This window comes from Cinclus cinclus, chromosome 22 (assembly GCF_963662255.1).
Source record: "Cinclus cinclus chromosome 22, bCinCin1.1, whole genome shotgun sequence".
Lineage (NCBI taxonomy): Eukaryota > Metazoa > Chordata > Aves > Passeriformes > Cinclidae > Cinclus > Cinclus cinclus.
In genome coordinates, this window is record NC_085067.1 from 7,019,387 (window position 1) to 7,035,403 (window position 16,017).

Below are 16,017 nucleotides of genomic sequence, written 5' to 3' on the forward strand. Positions count from 1 at the left end.
GAAGCTGCTGATTTTTATTCGGTTCAAGCATAAAGAACCTTTTCCTCCTCAGGCCAACCTTGAGCAGCTGGTGTTTGAAGAGAAGAACAAAGCTCAGCGGTTGCAGACTGAATTAGATGTCAGTGAGCAAGTGCAGAGAGACTTTGTAAAGCTTTCTCAGACACTTCAGGTAAGAGAGTCCAATGAATGTGTTAGAGCTACTTTAGTTACATTATTTCTCCAGACCTGTGTAAAATAAGAAATAGCAGTTGTAAATTTTCTTATGTTGGTATTTATGATCTATTCTAGAATTTGTTAGTGTAATAAACTGATCAGGTATTCCTGCTATGATATTATTATTAAAGCTTTTGGGATTCTATTCTGATTACTTGGTTCCAGCCAATTTTCAGTTATTGTACTTAAAGAAACTGTACAGAACCGAAGATGATGGCTCTTCCAGACCTGTGTTTTCCCTTGTCCATCTCATGATGCTTCCAGTGTGATATTTTCAAAGCAAATAATTCAGATACAAATATTTGAGGACAAAGTAAGGAACTGGTACTGCTTGGTCTGAATATATGAAATGGTTCTTTGTGTTACAGTTACTGCTTTCTGTTTATACATGCTAAGTCTTGTCCCTGCTATTGTCTCTCTTATCCTTGTATTTCCTCTACCAAGTGGAACCTGGTTGATGTGAGATGCCAAGAGGTGGCTGAGGGGAGGAATTTTGTCAGGGGTGTCCCTGAGGCTGATCCTGGTTTGTCAGGCTGTTCCCTGCTGCAGTCTGTGTGTGCACAGGGACTCTCAGTGTCCTGGGGAGGCCAGGCTGGACTGGGCTCACCTTCAGGATCTGTGTTCCCAGAGTTTGCACCCCCTTTATGTTCCGACTTTGCTCACGGAGGAGGTGCTGAATTTCAGCCCCATCTCCTTGGACTCCTTGGCCAGGCCCTCAGTGACATCCAGCAGAATTCAAACTGCACATTTCCTGAGTCAGGCATTCAGGTTTACTTGGAAAATTAACAGCAGACTGTGGGAGATTTGTTTACTAGACACAGTTTAGCTGGATGGACAATAGAGATCTGTCCTCTCTGGCTCTGTGGCTGGAGGAGTTGGTAGGATAAAGGAGACTATTGAGTTGTCCTGCCATGGGAAGTTGCTTCTTGTTTGTCCTCATCCTCTCTTTTTGTGTTTTAAAGTCCTGCAGCCACCAGTTTATGCAGTTCTTAGAGTAATCAGCCATCACTTTGAAGATGTGTCATGGACACTTCCACAACTTGCAGGTAGTTTAGTAACCTTCAGTATGAGCTCAGTGAAAACTGTAGCTCTGTGTTTTGTGTTTTCTTTCTGCCCTGAGCAGTTATTGCACATCAGTTTGTGCTCCAGTTTAAGCAATGGTTTGTGCCATGTGCACTGTGCAGTGTGAGATGACCATGAGAGGAGGATTGTGGTTTCTTGCCAGGGTTATTCCTTTTCCTGGCCTTGTCAGTGAGAGCCTGGGCAGGACCCTTTGTGTGAGGAGTCCACTGGCCAAATTAGTTATCAGCAATTCAGAGGAAGGGCTAAAAAGCAATTAAATGCTTGTTGGGGACTTAATGACTGAAAACCCAGATCTTATTGCAAAGAATGTGAAAGTTTGAGTGTGAGGAAGAAATCAGTTGTGCTCTCTTTGCATTGATTTCACCATAGCTCTGCTGGGCCCTTTTCAGCAGATAAGAAATAGCTTAAACTGGATACCAGCAAAGCAAGGAGTGAGCTTGGAAATGGGATGTTTGCTCCAAGAGCATTTTGGCTGTGATCTTGAGAGAAGACTCCAAGGCACGTGTTGGGCTGCTCCTTTACATTCTTTTGGGGAAGGTTTACTTTGCACATCTCCAGTTTTCTAGTACAGTGACAGTGACTGGATGTGAGACAAAACATGAGACAACACATGAGAGTGCTGGTGATGCCTGGAGCCCCCCAGAAATTGGGGGTTTATTTTACAATCTCAACTGCCTCATGTCTTCTTTCCTCCCATTCTTGGGCACAAATTTAGCTTGTGTTCCTTCACACCTTGCATTTCTTCAGCCCCTGGTGATGTTGGATCCCTCGGGGCTCCCTTTGGGCCTGCTCTGAGCTGGCTCTGAGCTGTTCCCACGTTGCTGATGGTGGTGCCTGTTTGGTTCCCTGCAGGTGCAGCTGGAGAGGATCCGGCAGGCAGATTCCCTGGAGAGGATCCGTGCAATCCTGAACGACACAAAACTGACGGACATTAATCAGCTCCCTGAAACATGACACCCTGATGGGCTCCGAGGCTGCGTCTGGGGTTTTTAACTCATCTTTATAGCAACATTAATTATTATTTAACTCTAACCGAGAGAGCAGAAGACAGCAGAGGGGAGCGATGACTTAAGTTTTGTTTCTAGAGGGGAAAAAGGTTTTGTACTGGGCAGGAGGAGAGCACAAGGGTGACTTCTAGTGTAGGAAGGAGAACTTTCTAATGGAAACACTAATGAGTGCAGTGTTTCGTGTTCCACTGAGTGGGATCAGTCCTTACATTCTGAAAAACTTCCCTCTTTCAGCTGACTTCGTAACCTAATATAGAGTTTTGGAACATATACCCCTGTCTTTCCCTCTGTCCTTTCCCCCACTACTGTGATCAAAGTAGCTGCTGGAAACTGTATTGTCCCTCCAAAACATTGAAGAGCAAAGTGGTTGAAGTTTTTCTGTTTGAATAGTCAGTAACAGTATTCAGCTAGCAGAGAGAATGAGGTGTAGAGTATGCTGTATGAATATTTTATATTAAAATATGACTTTATTAGCAGGACACTGGATATTGATCTTATTTCATAACTCAGTACTTGTTTTTTAAAACCATTGGCTCTGTGAAGAATCCGAATGCTGCTGAAATGTGGATATGAGTGAGCTGTGTATCTCCTGAACAGACAAATGCTAATCCAAAAGAAAAAGAATACTATACTAAGACTTTAACTCCTTTCCATTTTTCTGTTGAATTCAGATACTGAAAGAAAAGCACAAGAAATGCACTGTTTTGTAATCTCTTTTCAAAAATGTAATTTAGAATATGGAGCTACAACCAGTTGTTTCTCATCTCCTAAAGCTGAGCAGTGTCTGGAATCCCTTCTCTGTGGAGAAAAACACCAAAAAAACCCCAAGCAAACAAACAAAAAAAAAAAACCCAAGCAGAAAAAAAACTGATGAAAGTCATGTGCATGTTTGAGCATTGGCCTGAGGTGGTGCAGGTGTGCTCTGCTCTGGGTGGCACAAGGTGTGAAGGCAGGTGCTGAATGAGTGAAGCTCTTCCTGACCCCTCTGCTGGGTCAGCCTCGTGCAGGAGCTGCAGGATGGTGCTGCTGCAGCTTGGAGGGGGCAGTGCAGCTCTTTGGTGACCTGGCACTGCTCAGAGGTGGCTCCTGTGCTGTCCCCTGGTTCTGCTCCCTGTTAAATTACACTGAGCCATGTGGCTGCAGAGGCAGGAAATTCTTGTGATCACTCAGTTGGCAGGTTTGGGTTTCTTGTTCTGTAAATGTCCAGAGGTAACATGAGCCTTCCTCCTCCTCCTCCTCCTCCTCCTGCACTGCTGGAGTTCCATGCTTGCAGCTGGAGGGATTCTTGAACTGTTGCAGGTGTTGATCCTGGTGTTACAAACCCAATTCTTGAACTTTACAGCTCAGTTAAAAGGAGGCTGAAGGAGCAGATCTCACTGCACAAAAACCTCTTTGTTTTTCCTCCATTCCCTGCTGGGTTTTTTTTTTCACTTACTTGGCCAGAGATCTGCTTTTCTTCATCACCTTCAAAAGTGACAGAAAATGCTCCAAACTGCAATGCACATGACTATATATTTTAAGTGCTTAGATCCTATTTCTAGCAGTGTATATCCTGCTACTGACATGAAGTCAGAACCAGTGGTTTTGAAGAGGAATGCCTTAAAAACAGCCAAAAAAGTATCATACAAGCTTAATTCCTTGCCACTCATTACAAGAATTAAAACGTTTTATTCACCCTAGCAATTAATTCCCTTCATAATCCTGACACCTAAAAGCAATTTTTCCCACCTTAGTGATGACTAACAGATGGCAGAGCTGTCATGTCTAGAGGTGACACTTACTATCACATAAAGGTGATGTTGAAACGTGGCTTGAGTCTTATCTGGCTATTACCAGGATAGGGATTTTTTACCCTTTCTCACTATTTGCTGAACTGTGGGTGACAGCAGCCAGGTCCTGATGCATAAATCCAGGAACAGATGTTTTCATTCAGTTTTCCAGTGGCTGGGTAGACTTTGGAGACAAAACTACCGGCCTTTAGTAGGAGCTGCAGAACAGAAAGAAAAGCTTTTTTTCCTCTGTTCCCACCCTCCTTTGCCCAAAAACTAACCTGCAGCTGGTTATGGGCTTAGTTACTGTAATTGGTGGCTACTCCCCCTGTGCAGGAGGTGCAAGGAAGCCTCTTGTATGGCAAAACTGCACCACATCCTGTGCCCTCCTCAGCAAGCTGAGCTCTTGAGGAACTGAGACTTGAGGTCTTTCACAGTAAAATATTTTTGGGTTGTGTTTCTGGATGGTCCTAGTGCAAGAGAGCAGGGGAAGGGGCTGTTCCTGGCCTTTCAGCATCCTTTACTGGTTCCTGTGTCTGGCCTGTTCTCAGCAGCCCTGTCTGCTCTGAACACCCCTGGCTGTGCTGGCTCAGGGTGTTTCAGGTGCTCCAGGGCTGGGTGGCTTTTCCTTGGTGTGTTTTTATGGCTCATAGGTACAGCTTTCCCAAGGTGTGGTGGTGTCAGGGTGAGGTCATGGCTGTAGCCTGGCAGGAAGGAGGTGAGTGGGGCAAGTGGTTTGGGCTCCTTGGTAGCCCCGGGGCCAGTGGAGCTGTTCTCAAGCTGCAGGCCTGGGGGGGTGTGCACTGTGTGCTTTTCCTTGTTTGTGAACCAGGCACTGCACAAGTCCCTGAAGTAACTTCTTTTGGTGTGCAGAGGACAGGCAGGCAGTCCTTGCATGGTTGTTTCCCTTTTCACCACCCTGTTCCCTCACTCACCTGAACACCTGTGCTCCTGTCTCCGTACCAGCCGTGACAGTACCAGCTGATTTTAGTGTTGGAACACGAGTCACCTTTTTTCACCAACTGCTGTAGTGTCAGACTCAAACAATTCAGTTTGGAATTGGAACCCTGGCTCTTCACTGAAGTGGTGGGAGATGTGCTCCCTTCAAACTGCTGTCCCTCCTGGGGAAGGACAGCAAACCTTCAGCAGCAGCAACCAAGTTTCTGCTGAGCTCAAACTTAAAGGGGCCTTTAAAAGCAAAACAAAACAGTGTGTGCCAAATTTGCAGAGCAAACCTAGAACACTGTAAATGTAGGAAAAGCTCTTGGTGTACTCACTGGATGATGGGTTCTGGTGTTACTGCTTGTGAACATGAGAAAACAAATGCTTTTCCTTCCAGTTTTGGGTGTTGTGGAGCCTGGCTGGGGCCAGGGTGGGTTCTCCCGTCTCAGGCAGTGTCACCTGCCCAGCTGTGACAGGGGCTGAGCTGTTGGTAGCAGGGCCCAGATGGAGTTCTGTCTGCATTCCTGTACCTGTATAGTCTTAACCTGTACAAAGTGTTCTTGCAGCATGTCTGGTACCCCGGTCCCTCCCCAGCAGTGCCCCCTGTTGCAGCAGTGCAGTCGCTCCTGTCCCCCCTCAGCTTCACCTGGAGCCTTTTCCAAGGGCAGGGGGGAGGGACAACAATTATTTACCGTCCACTAGAGTCTGTCCACAGCAGAGACTGCATTGGCCTTGTCATGGCAAGAAGGACTCCAGAGCCATCTTTTGCGAAAGGCAAACAGTGTTTGGAAGTCAATACTGCATTCCAGTGCGCCAAGCCATTGGTGTCCTGTGCAATCGTGGGTGTAGAATTCTGCTGTCTCCAGGATTCCAGTGTAACCATTTGTTAACTGTACTGAAGGTGTGTCCTTTATGGAGAAAGTGTTCCAAATTAAAAAAAAGCTGCTGAAGTGTGTGTGTGTGCACGGCTCTGGTCTTTCTCCTCTGCCTCCTGCCACAGACCCCCCAATGGAACCCCTGATGGAGCGAGGGTGGGAGCCTATTCCAGGATAACCCCAGGGAGCAGCAATCCTGCACTCCTGAGGAGCTGCAAGGATTACCCTCTAACACCCTGAATATAAAACACGTGCAGCACATCCCCTTCCCTCGAGAAAAAATCCACAGCATGTGAGGAGTCATATCAAAAGTATTTTATTTCACAGTTCTTTACAAAATAATAAGTAAAAGGTGTATTGTTCAACATACAAACGGTAAATATACAAGGGGGAACAGCAAGGGCAGGTAAAGCTCATCCAGCCTCTGGGTGCAGGGTCCTCTCCAAGGACATGTCAGAAGTTCACGTGGCTCCTGATGTCGTTGATCTGCTTCACCATCTCCCGGATGTGTTCTCCCCTTCAAGAAAAAAATACCCCGAGTGAAAAGGCTGCAGGTGTCACCTGCACAGAACTAAGCAGGAAGGGAAACGCTTCAGCTGGCAGAAGTGGGGAATGGGAGCAGTGCCTGTCATCCCAGGCTGGATTAGAGACTGCCCTGGGATCCCGGGGCAAAAACGCACTTCCATACCTGGTGTACAGAGTGCTGCTCTCAGGAGCTGCACGTCCTGGGCTTCAGCCCCTCTGCCCCAGCCCCTCCTGCAGCACGGCTGCACTGACACCTGAGGCACCTGCACTGGACAGGAGTGCCAGGGCTCAGGTTCTTCAGGAGCCCAGCTTGCACTTACTCCTCTCTCAGGACAGCCTGGATGCACTTGCTCTGGTAGGCACTGAGGCTGATGCTGGGTTTGCGGGGGCTTCGCCCCTTCTCCATCTGTTTCTGTTGGTATTCCTTTTTCATTTTCACCTGGGAGTTGAGAAAAGAGAAGGCCCCACTCAGTGCTGATCCTGCCGGCCACAGTGACAGCTTGTGAATTACAGACTGCTGTGTTGTACTGCAGTTAATTGGTTCTTTTTGGGTTCAAATCTGCCTGCTTTTGCACTTCCCACAAAGAGAAGAAATGTCCCTGCCAGGCTGAGGAAAGGGAGCCGCTCTGAGGGCTTATACTGTGTGCAAAGGTTTGTCTGTATTACCAATAAGGGCCAAAGCCCCTTCAGTACTAATTGATGCTGATTAACATAAGGACAGCATCACTTTGTTGGCAGGACTCATCTGTCAGCACTGAGGGAGGAGCTGTCAGTAACCTCCCAGCCGGGTCATTCCTCCCCTCACCTGTCTGATAGCATTGCTCAGGTGCTGCAGCTGGTCATGGATTGTCTGCAGTTCCTTCTTCATATCTTTTTCAGTGTCAGACAGAACAGGAAGCTGAGAGTGGAAACTCCGAAGGACTTTCTTCATCCTTTGAGAGCAAGAAATGTCTCCGAGTTAGCTTCCCTGGTACCCAGGTCTGCTCAAACACCTGCACCCTGGTGCTTTGGCCACGCTTCCCCAGTCTCAGGGGCTTCACCCTTCCCTTCCATTGGTCTCAGGTGGCATTTTTGAGCATGGGGCTGGCTCAGGCTAGGCCTGAGACAAATCACACCAAGCCCCAGCACAGGGAATTTCAGAAGTCCAGTCTTGTAACAAAGCAGTGCAGCAGCTCCTGCCCACTCCGTTCTACCACGCCTGCAAACTTGGTTTAACATCAGTGGTGTGATGTGAAATAGAGCCCCGTGTGCACTCACCTGTTCATGATGTCTTCTTGCTTCTCTTTGGCTTCCTCGTACTTGTCAGCCAAGCGCTCGGCCATTTCACGCAAACTTTTCCTTAAGGCAAGGGAGGAACAGTTCCTTACTTCAGATTCACACACAGGACAAGCCAGGGTGTGGGAATAAGCCAAGAAAACTGAAGAAGCCAGCTGAAGGAGGGAGCAAACCTACAGGCTTCACTGTGGCTGGGAATGCCTTCACCTGTCACCTGTTTCACACAGGGCCTCGTCCAAACCACCACCACGGGTGCATCATTCCTGAGGTTTGACTTGATAAAGCAGACAGGTTCTACTCACCTCTCCTCTCGACAGTAATTCAGATCCTCCAGTTGTTTCTTTTTCTGTCCCCACAGCAGCTTCACTCTGAAGTAAACACATACAAAAAGAAATCAAAAATCAAACCACTTGCAACCAGGGGAATCAGGATTTACACCACACAGAAAATGCTGGGAGTGGGAAGAACTAAAGACACTGAAAAAGGGGCAGTGGTGAGAAAAAAAACCTCCCATTTTGTCCTAACTCTATTGTGTAAATAACCGACTATGGTCTGAAGCAGCAGAGACTTAAGGTAATTTACCTTTGTCAGGATTAGTGCTGAGGTCAGATTTCCTGCCACCCACAGGCCCAGGCAGGCAGACACCACCACGAGACGAGTATTTTATGTGTGTGTGTATGTTTACCTCTTTTTTTTCTTCCCCTATGAGCCACTATAGAGATCAACTATTAAACTCACTCCTGCTTTTCCTGATAACTCAGTTTCAAGCTCTGGTATTCATTACTAATTTTTCATTTAGTACATTTACTCATTCACCAGGATTAGACCCACAGAGGAGGGTGGGTGCTCAGTGCTTAGTGCTGCTGTGTCAGAGACACGTTGGCGAGCCATTTTTATGAGACTTTTGCATTACCTTTGCTGAATTTCCTCTTTTGCCAGGTCCTGCTTCAGTATATATTCCTCTCTGAACACCTGGGTGGCTCTGCTGAGGAGCTGAAGGCATTCTTCAGGGGGAGGAGCAGCATCTTTATCTGCAGATCTTAAGATGGAGATCTTTGCAGTCTTACTAACATGTTACTTTGAAAGGCTAAACCACTCCCAGTGTTTATGGTAAAGGCTCAGGGGGATTTGTTACGAAAGTGAGGGATTACAGTGAAATCCCTTTGCTAGAAATATTTTTTCTTACATGAGGAAATCCCAAGGTAGCTTAAGATACTCCAAACCCAATGGGCCAAGCAATGAGAACCTCGTCAGCTGAAGGCAGCCCTGCTTTGAGCAGAAGACTGGAGCCAGGTGATCCCCTCCCAGCCTGCACCATCGCTGGACTGGATGCCATCCCCACAGGGACACAGGGACCAGTCCAGTGGCAGGAGCTGTGGCCCAGCACTGCCAGCACTGCCCAAGGCAATGTGCTGTTCCATCAGGAGCTGTTCCCAAGTGTTCCCACTTCAGGAGCCCCAGGAAAACACACGTTGCTTACTTGAGATGCAGGGGGTTGGCAGAGCTGCGCTGCAGGATGCCCTGGATGTGCTTCTCAAAGGAATGCTCTGCCTCGGCCACGATGCGCAGCGGGGACACGGCCAGGTCCTTGTCCTCTCTGGTGCACAGCAGGGGAGGGGAGGCAGGGTGGACAGTGCTTCTACCACACAGCAGCACGAGGGACAAAAACACAGTCAGACCACTCAAACTGAAACCAGATCAGAGCTTAACTGGTAGGGGAAGTGAGGAACTCCACTGTGGAGCTCCTGTGTTACTGCAGGGGGCTCTAAAAGCAGCTGTTTCAGTCATGTGGTAAATCCAGCCCCAGCAGGGCAGGTAAAGCTCATATCCCCACAGTGTTTGGTCATGGCTCAAACTAGCAAGAATCATAAATATCCTTTGGCTTAAGGAGCAGAAAGTTCCAGAACAAGGCAGGCAGGCACTGGAACAGCAGCATGACCTTCTTCACAAAGTACCCTGCCCAGCCACTGCCCACCTGTGTGAGAACAGTGAAATACATAGAAAGAAAGAAATAGAAGGTCTGTAGGAGAACCTGATGTTAACACTGGCTCTGATGACAGCACTGTCCTACCATAAACACTGTCCTGCAAAAAATAAGCTGAAAATAGTGTCATCCCCTCAAGGCGTTCATTTCATTGTGCAAATGCACATTTATACCACTCTGTATCTTTGCCACCACCTCCAAAGAAAGCAACTGGAAGCACAAGCTAAAATCCTACTTCTTTTTTCCCCTTTCATCCACACATAAGCTCAGTAGCCCATTAAGAATATCCACACCACTGTAAAGCCTCAACAATACCATCAAGAACATTTTTTGTCCCAATACTCACTAAAACTGATCTGATTAATTATATCCCCTACAAACACCTTATCAGCAGTAGGTAACTACTACAGTAACACTCCAGAGCTCAGTCAGGGAATGTTCAGAAAATAAAATTTCGTTGTGTGTCCTAAGAGGTCCAGAAGTCTGGGGTGAAACAAAGAGTAACTGAAAAATAGGAATATCCTTTTTTGGTCCTTCCCATGCAGTCATGGACTTGAACTGAGAACCACGTACAAGAGAGGCCTTGTAATGCACTCGTAGGTGTTGGTGATGCAAATCATTGTGGGCCCCAAGACATCAGAAACGATCCAAAATCCTCTAATTGGAGCAGGCTGCCTGAAGGAAAGAACACAAAAGTTACCCAGTCAGGAAAGTTCTTTGCTCCTGAAGTTGTGCACATTCACTCTTTTGGGAATACTCCAAGGTCAGGTAAATGGAAGTGAAAATTTCTGCTGGTCTGACAGGTGATTTTCAGATAGTAACACAAGAATTTAAGATACTACCCTAACTGTGCAGTAAGAATCCTGATGCACAGTTGTATTGTTTGAAATTTTTTGAGCTTACTTTAGTACTTTAATGGCAAGAATGCAGCAAAAGATGAAAAAGCATAAATATTTTCCATAGCCAAGTCCCTGATTTGAAAGCAACTGAGAAAGGGTTTGGTTTTTTACCTGCATGGCAGTGGCTTTGTACAAAGAATATGTTCAACAAAGCACTTCTGTTCTGCTCCCAGTTCTTGTAAACTGTCTTTGTCTTCCTCATCTACAAGGAGACATGTCAGGATGTATCAGATCCACTTTGCAGGGTAAGGGATTCAGCAGTACCTGCACCCACCAGCCTGCTACTGGCAGATGTTCATCTGTTCCTTACTTCCTTCACTCACCTGAACCAAGGAATTTATGCAGTTTATTGATCCATGTCAAACCCACACTGTGGACACCAGCTTCGTGTGTGCAGTGGTATCTAGAGGGACATTTGGGATCTGAAATTGAAGCAGAAAATGTTAAGAGATGGCACTGAACTGAGAAAAACTCACCCTTCACACTTGCACTGCTGATCCTGTGTTAGTGTCCAGTCAGCTTTAACATCTTAATGCAAGTGCAAAGCTAAATGTCTAAAACACTGATGAGTTGTTTTGAACCCCTTCTATCACACCACATCTGCATCAATCAGATTGCCAGTTTTAATAATCTGCCATTGAAAACATGACCAGCATTCTGACAAGCTGCTTGTTCCCAAAGACTCAAACACTTTGTCCTGGTTCCATGGGATAAGCAGGTCCTTCCCTCAGGATCACCCTCCCCACAGCACTCCCCCAAAAAGGTCACAGGTCAACACAGATGCAGAAACTTCTACTTTATAACCCTCAGAAGACAGGATCATGTAAGTAATCTGCCCTTGAGCCAACACTGGAGCCCATCCCAGGCGTGCTCTTTCCACAGCTTTTATTGAGGGCATCAGGCAAATCCTTACTCTAGTCCCCCTGTTTGTCTGACACCAATGAGAACATGCAAATAACTGGATCCTAAATGCATGGAATAAAAAGCCATAAGTTGAACAACAGCCCTACCTCGGTGCAGCTTGATTGGGCAAGAGAAGTCAGACTCCAAAGGATCTTCTTCCTCTCCTGTCGCCAGTTTCAGTGCAAGTTCCAGCTCAACACATTCAAACACGTACAGGGAAGGAATAAGATCAGATCTTGGGTCCCAGGACTTTTCTGACTGTAAAGAGCATTGAATTCTTTTGTGAGACATCATTTAAGTAGGAATACCAACATAAACAGCATCAAGAAAGAGTTACAGGTTTTAATTGTTGAGGAATGTAGTTGAAGTTTACTTAAAAAAAAAAAAATTAACCCAAACCCAGGGTTTCTTAGAAAATCCTCCTTAAATTAGATCATACTAAACTTGATCAAAAACTGATCTACTATCAGGGTACACAGGACTGAGATTTAAAGTAAGTGTCAGGGAGCCACAGGGACTGGCTGAAACAGGACGAAGACTCACTACCTCATTCTAAAAGAACGCAGCTTTGGCACTTGGCACACAGTTCCAGGCATCCTGCCACCTTGCAGCCAGGAACTTGGATTAAAGAATCAAAAACGCCAACAGAAAAAACCCCAAACCAAGACAAGGTACCTGGTCATCATCCTCTTCTCCATCCAGCACCACGCAGTGGTAGAGCATCCCCGACTCGGTGGCAATGACCAGGATGTTTGGAACACAGGGCAGGCACAGCACGGCGCAGGCGTCGTAGCCGTAGTTGTCCTCGGCTGCGGGGTGCATAGGCAGGGGGCCCAGCAGCTTCCCGAGGCTGCCAATGCTGCAAGGAAGATGGGTTTGTTCTCAGCGCCAGCTCTGCAAGGGCACTTCCCGTGGCTGTCAAGCAATGGCCTGGAGTTCTGAATCCCTTCTGCAGATTACAAGTCTGACCTGCAGCCCCTTGGCGGAGATCTCAGAGGGGAAATCAGAGTTCATATTATTTATTTCGTGCTTTGAAAGCAACCACAAAACTACACTGCGAAAATTCATGAGGAAACATTTTCATATGAGAACATAAAGTACTCGTGGAAAGCTCAACCGGTTTCTTGCACTTCACAAGCAGCATTTTGTGTTGTGGCGTTTCTTTGGGCAGAACTTTAGATGGACTAAGGCCATGTCACTGCCTGCAGACAGATCTGCTCAGTGCAGAGACACACAGTGCTCTTTCTAACTCGAGTACCACACTCTTTAATATTCAGCTACATAACATCTAACTTGTAGGTCTTGCACCATCTCCTCAGCTTTCTAAAGTAATTCCTTCTTGTATAATGTTTACTTATATTCTTGATTAATCATCTTGACTTTCCATTGCAGAACATGCCTGTCAACCCCCTATGCTCTTCAAATATTTATTTTCCTAGGATGTCTCTGGCTCAGTGAGCCTCATCCACAGCTAAGGATGTCTTTGCTGTGAACTGAAGGCCACAAAACACATTGAACAGCCTTAGACCCACTGATCTTTTTACAATCCTATGTCTTTGTATCAGATTACTGATAGCAAATAATGCACAGTGCATTCTGAGCAGTGGAAGCTGTACCCATAATGTCTGGATGAGAAAGGTCAACACACTGGTTTTGGATTCCAGTCTATCAGCACTGCCACAGAGACAGAACAGGTTGCAATGAGCCCAGCATCCCTCACAGAGTCCCAGCCAAGCTGGGAGGAGACTCTCTCACCCCAGCACAGTACAAACATCCAAGCAGCTCGTGAGCACTGAGGGTAAGACCCTACCTCTGGAGCAGGCTGATGTAGGTGAGGAAGGTCTCTCCATTCTCATACAGGATGTACAGGGGGTAGCCCAGCACCTCCTCGTTGCCACGCTGGCCCAGGACGTGTTTTGGCACGGGCACCTGCGGCCCGAAGTCGAAGGCCACGGCCGTCTCCCCCAGGGATGCTGTGTAGGCTCTCCTGGCACGGGGCAGAGCGAGCTGGGGTCAGCAAGGACTGAGGGTACAATGCTTTGTGTGGTCCTGAGCGATGTGCTGCCAAATTCCTGCCAAACCTCACCCAGCAGCGCCCTGCCACAGCAACAGAAGGGTGGGAGTGATACCCTTCTCATGGCACACCGGCTCTGCAGTGCCCCCACAGCTTCAGAGGACACAAAAGGTGTTCTGGTACTCCTGTGAGGCACACCAGTGCTGCAAGATTTCCATTTCCAACCAGGCCAAGAGGGAAATAAAAAGATTTCTACATCTATTTTCTACGTTCCTCAAAAACCCATCCTTAACCCCATCTTAAAGTCCATGTGTTTTTTTCAAACTGCTACTCTGAAAAACACTTGACTATACAGTTGGTCACCACTTTTGTTTTAGAAGGATAGGGGAGAGCAGGAGAGGAAAAGAGAAAGAAAAAGAAAAAAAGAGAAACAGAGAAAAAAGAGAAAAGGAGAAAGAAGAGAGAAAGAAAGAAAATGAAGGAGAAGGAAAAGTGTAGGTACTCTGCTGTGAAGAAGTGCTAGCACTACAGAATTCATATCAGATTTTCAGGCACATTTATCACTTATTCATTAAAAACACAACTGAGAATGCTGAGCTTATTCTGCAGAAACATTTCAAAAGAGAAGAAGCCACACCAACCCTGTTTTGATTGTAAGGGTCTCCTCCTCAGTGTCTGAAAGCACAATCACTTTGATGGGTGTCTGAGGCACCTTCAGACTGTAAAACCTGGGGGAAAGAAACAGCAGTCATGTTCATTCTGCTGGCACTGCTGCACATTCCCTGTTGACCCAGGAACATCAGTTGCTGTCGGTCTGAAATTCCTCCTACCCGGTTTTATTTATTGCTAACTCTAGTAAAAATAGCAGGAAACAAATACAAAGTTACAAGTTAAGACTGGACAAAAACAAAACAAACCGAAACACCACGCTTCAGATAATCAGCCACAAATGGGGTTTACCTTATGGTGTTATCCGATGTCAAGAGCACAATGTGGGGCTCCAAGGTGTCGCAGGGGTACCAGGCTGCGTGCTTTAAAGTCAGGGATGTTGAGCTGGTGAAGAACCGTTCCGCAATAGGAATGGTGCTGGAATACAGAGCACAGACTTGCACCGTGGCCAGAAACACACAAGCTACTTCTAAAGGGAAGTGGGAGCAAGAAGAGCTGGAGACACAATGAGAAGGTTTCTAAGCCTTTACGTGTACTACTCTGAAAGCTGGAGAGGCAGCTTTAACTTGAAGCTCTCTGTTACTTCTCCCCCAACATCTGCTTTTAGCTGCCACAGCTGAAGGACCCCAAAGAAGCTGCCCCATTTCTGGAAGTGTCCAAGATCAGGTTGGGCCGGGCTCAGAGTCCCTGTCCATGGCAGGAGTTGGAACTTGCTGGCCTCTAAGGTCCCTTCCCACCCAAACCGTTCTGTGATTCTGTGAAAGGCCTGAAAATACCAGAGGAGCGTCTTGCTCTTCAGCAACTGCAACAACTTTAGAAGAGTCATTTGATAAGCAGCAAGTATTTGAGCCAAAATAATTTCATTCACGACTGCCCCACAACCCAAATACAACCTGCACCTTCCACCAGTGTCTTCTGTATCTGCCTAACCCCAAGAAAGGGAGGCTATGGAGGAAGAGTAGCAGGACAGAGAACGTCATTAACCACCTGGGTCTCACCCACCTACAATTCACCGTGGATTTCCCACCTTCAAACTCGGAATTCTTGCCCCAGCGTTTGGGCAGCTCCAGCACCATGAGCCCCTTGGTACCAACGAGCGCCACATGGTGCTGGGCGGGGCTCAGCAGAGTCTGGTGCACGTCGAAAAGGGGCGGGTTTATACACAGAAGGGTCTGAAAACAGAAATGGTACAGGGAAGCACAAGCCGTTCAGAGCACTCGCGGAAGTACAGCTCACCCTTACTTTGGATAGTGATTTACACGGCACGGAGTGAGGCGCAACCCGGCTCCAGGGCACAGAGCAGGAGGCTCCTTGGGGAACACACCCCAGGGCGGGCTGAGGGATGATGAACTGCCCCAAATGCCTTTAAGGAACAGAGCCCCTCCTCCCCTCACGGCCCGCTTTTCCCCTCATCACACCCCTCTTCCCTCACGGTCCGCCCGGCCCCTCACACCCCAAACGCCCCTCATCCTCCTTATCCCCTCACAAACTCCCCATTCCCTCACAAAACCGCTCTCCTCACACGATCCTCTCACCCCCCCCCCCCCCCCCCCACACGCCGCTCCCGCCTGCCCTCGGCGCGGGCCGCACCTGGTATCGGCCGAGCGCGGCGGGGTCGGTGCCGCCGAGGCGGCGCAGGCCGACGGCGAGCAGGGCGGCCGTGGGCCCGTCCCAGAGCAGCAGATCGGCTCCCAGCCCGCACAGGAGGTCGCGGAGCCGCGGCGGGCGGGGGGCGGCGGGCGCGCGCTCGCGGAGGCGGCCGAACAGCGCGTGCTGCGGCAGCGCCGCGCGCCACTGCTCCGCCGGGCCGCAATCGGCCGCCATCGCCCCGCGCGCCGCCGCCCTGACGTCACGGCCCC

At 47.9% G+C, this 16,017-nt stretch overlaps 2 protein-coding genes across 2 annotated transcripts in view; one reads left to right on the forward strand and one right to left on the reverse strand.

Annotated features, from left to right (window-relative positions):
* The window catches only part of RABEP1 (rabaptin, RAB GTPase binding effector protein 1), a 44,583-nt gene extending 40,898 nt beyond the window's left edge, over positions 1–3,685 (forward strand). Inside the window, exons 17-18 of the mRNA XM_062506845.1 lie at positions 53–169; positions 2,149–3,685. Of these exons, the coding sequence (XP_062362829.1) occupies positions 53–169; positions 2,149–2,250 (219 nt within the window). The 3' untranslated portion in view covers positions 2,251–3,685. The remainder of the gene's footprint in view (positions 1–52; positions 170–2,148) is intronic.
* A 2,504-nt stretch (positions 3,686–6,189) lies between these two features.
* Positions 6,190–15,982, reverse strand: NUP88 (nucleoporin 88). Its single transcript, XM_062507073.1, has 17 exons — positions 15,749–15,982; positions 15,161–15,330; positions 14,450–14,575; positions 14,131–14,217; positions 13,286–13,462; positions 12,151–12,334; positions 11,583–11,733; positions 10,896–10,994; positions 10,684–10,774; positions 10,247–10,348; positions 9,170–9,328; positions 8,603–8,728; positions 7,992–8,057; positions 7,672–7,752; positions 7,220–7,346; positions 6,735–6,853; positions 6,190–6,406 (listed from the first exon to the last, which is right to left on the reverse strand). The coding sequence occupies exons 1-17, from the start codon at positions 15,980–15,982 to the stop codon at positions 6,343–6,345; spliced, it is 2,163 nt and encodes a 720-aa protein (XP_062363057.1). The 3' UTR covers positions 6,190–6,342.
* Between the last annotated feature and the right edge of the window lie 35 nt (positions 15,983–16,017).

What these genes read in the sequence shown, in the direction of transcription:
- NUP88 (XM_062507073.1), bottom strand. Translation starts at nt 15,982, where the DNA reads ATGGCGGCCGATTGCGGCCCGGCGGAGCAGTGGCGCGCGGCGCTGCCG. An exon ending in AAATCCACGGTGAATTGTAG is followed by an intron (nt 14,576 to 15,160) that starts GTGGGTGAGACC and finishes TCTGTATTCCAG; the next exon opens with CACCATTCCTATTGCGGAAC. An exon ending in CAAGAAGACATCATGAACAG is followed by an intron (nt 7,347 to 7,671) that starts GTGAGTGCACAC and finishes TTGCTCTCAAAG; the next exon opens with GATGAAGAAAGTCCTTCGGA.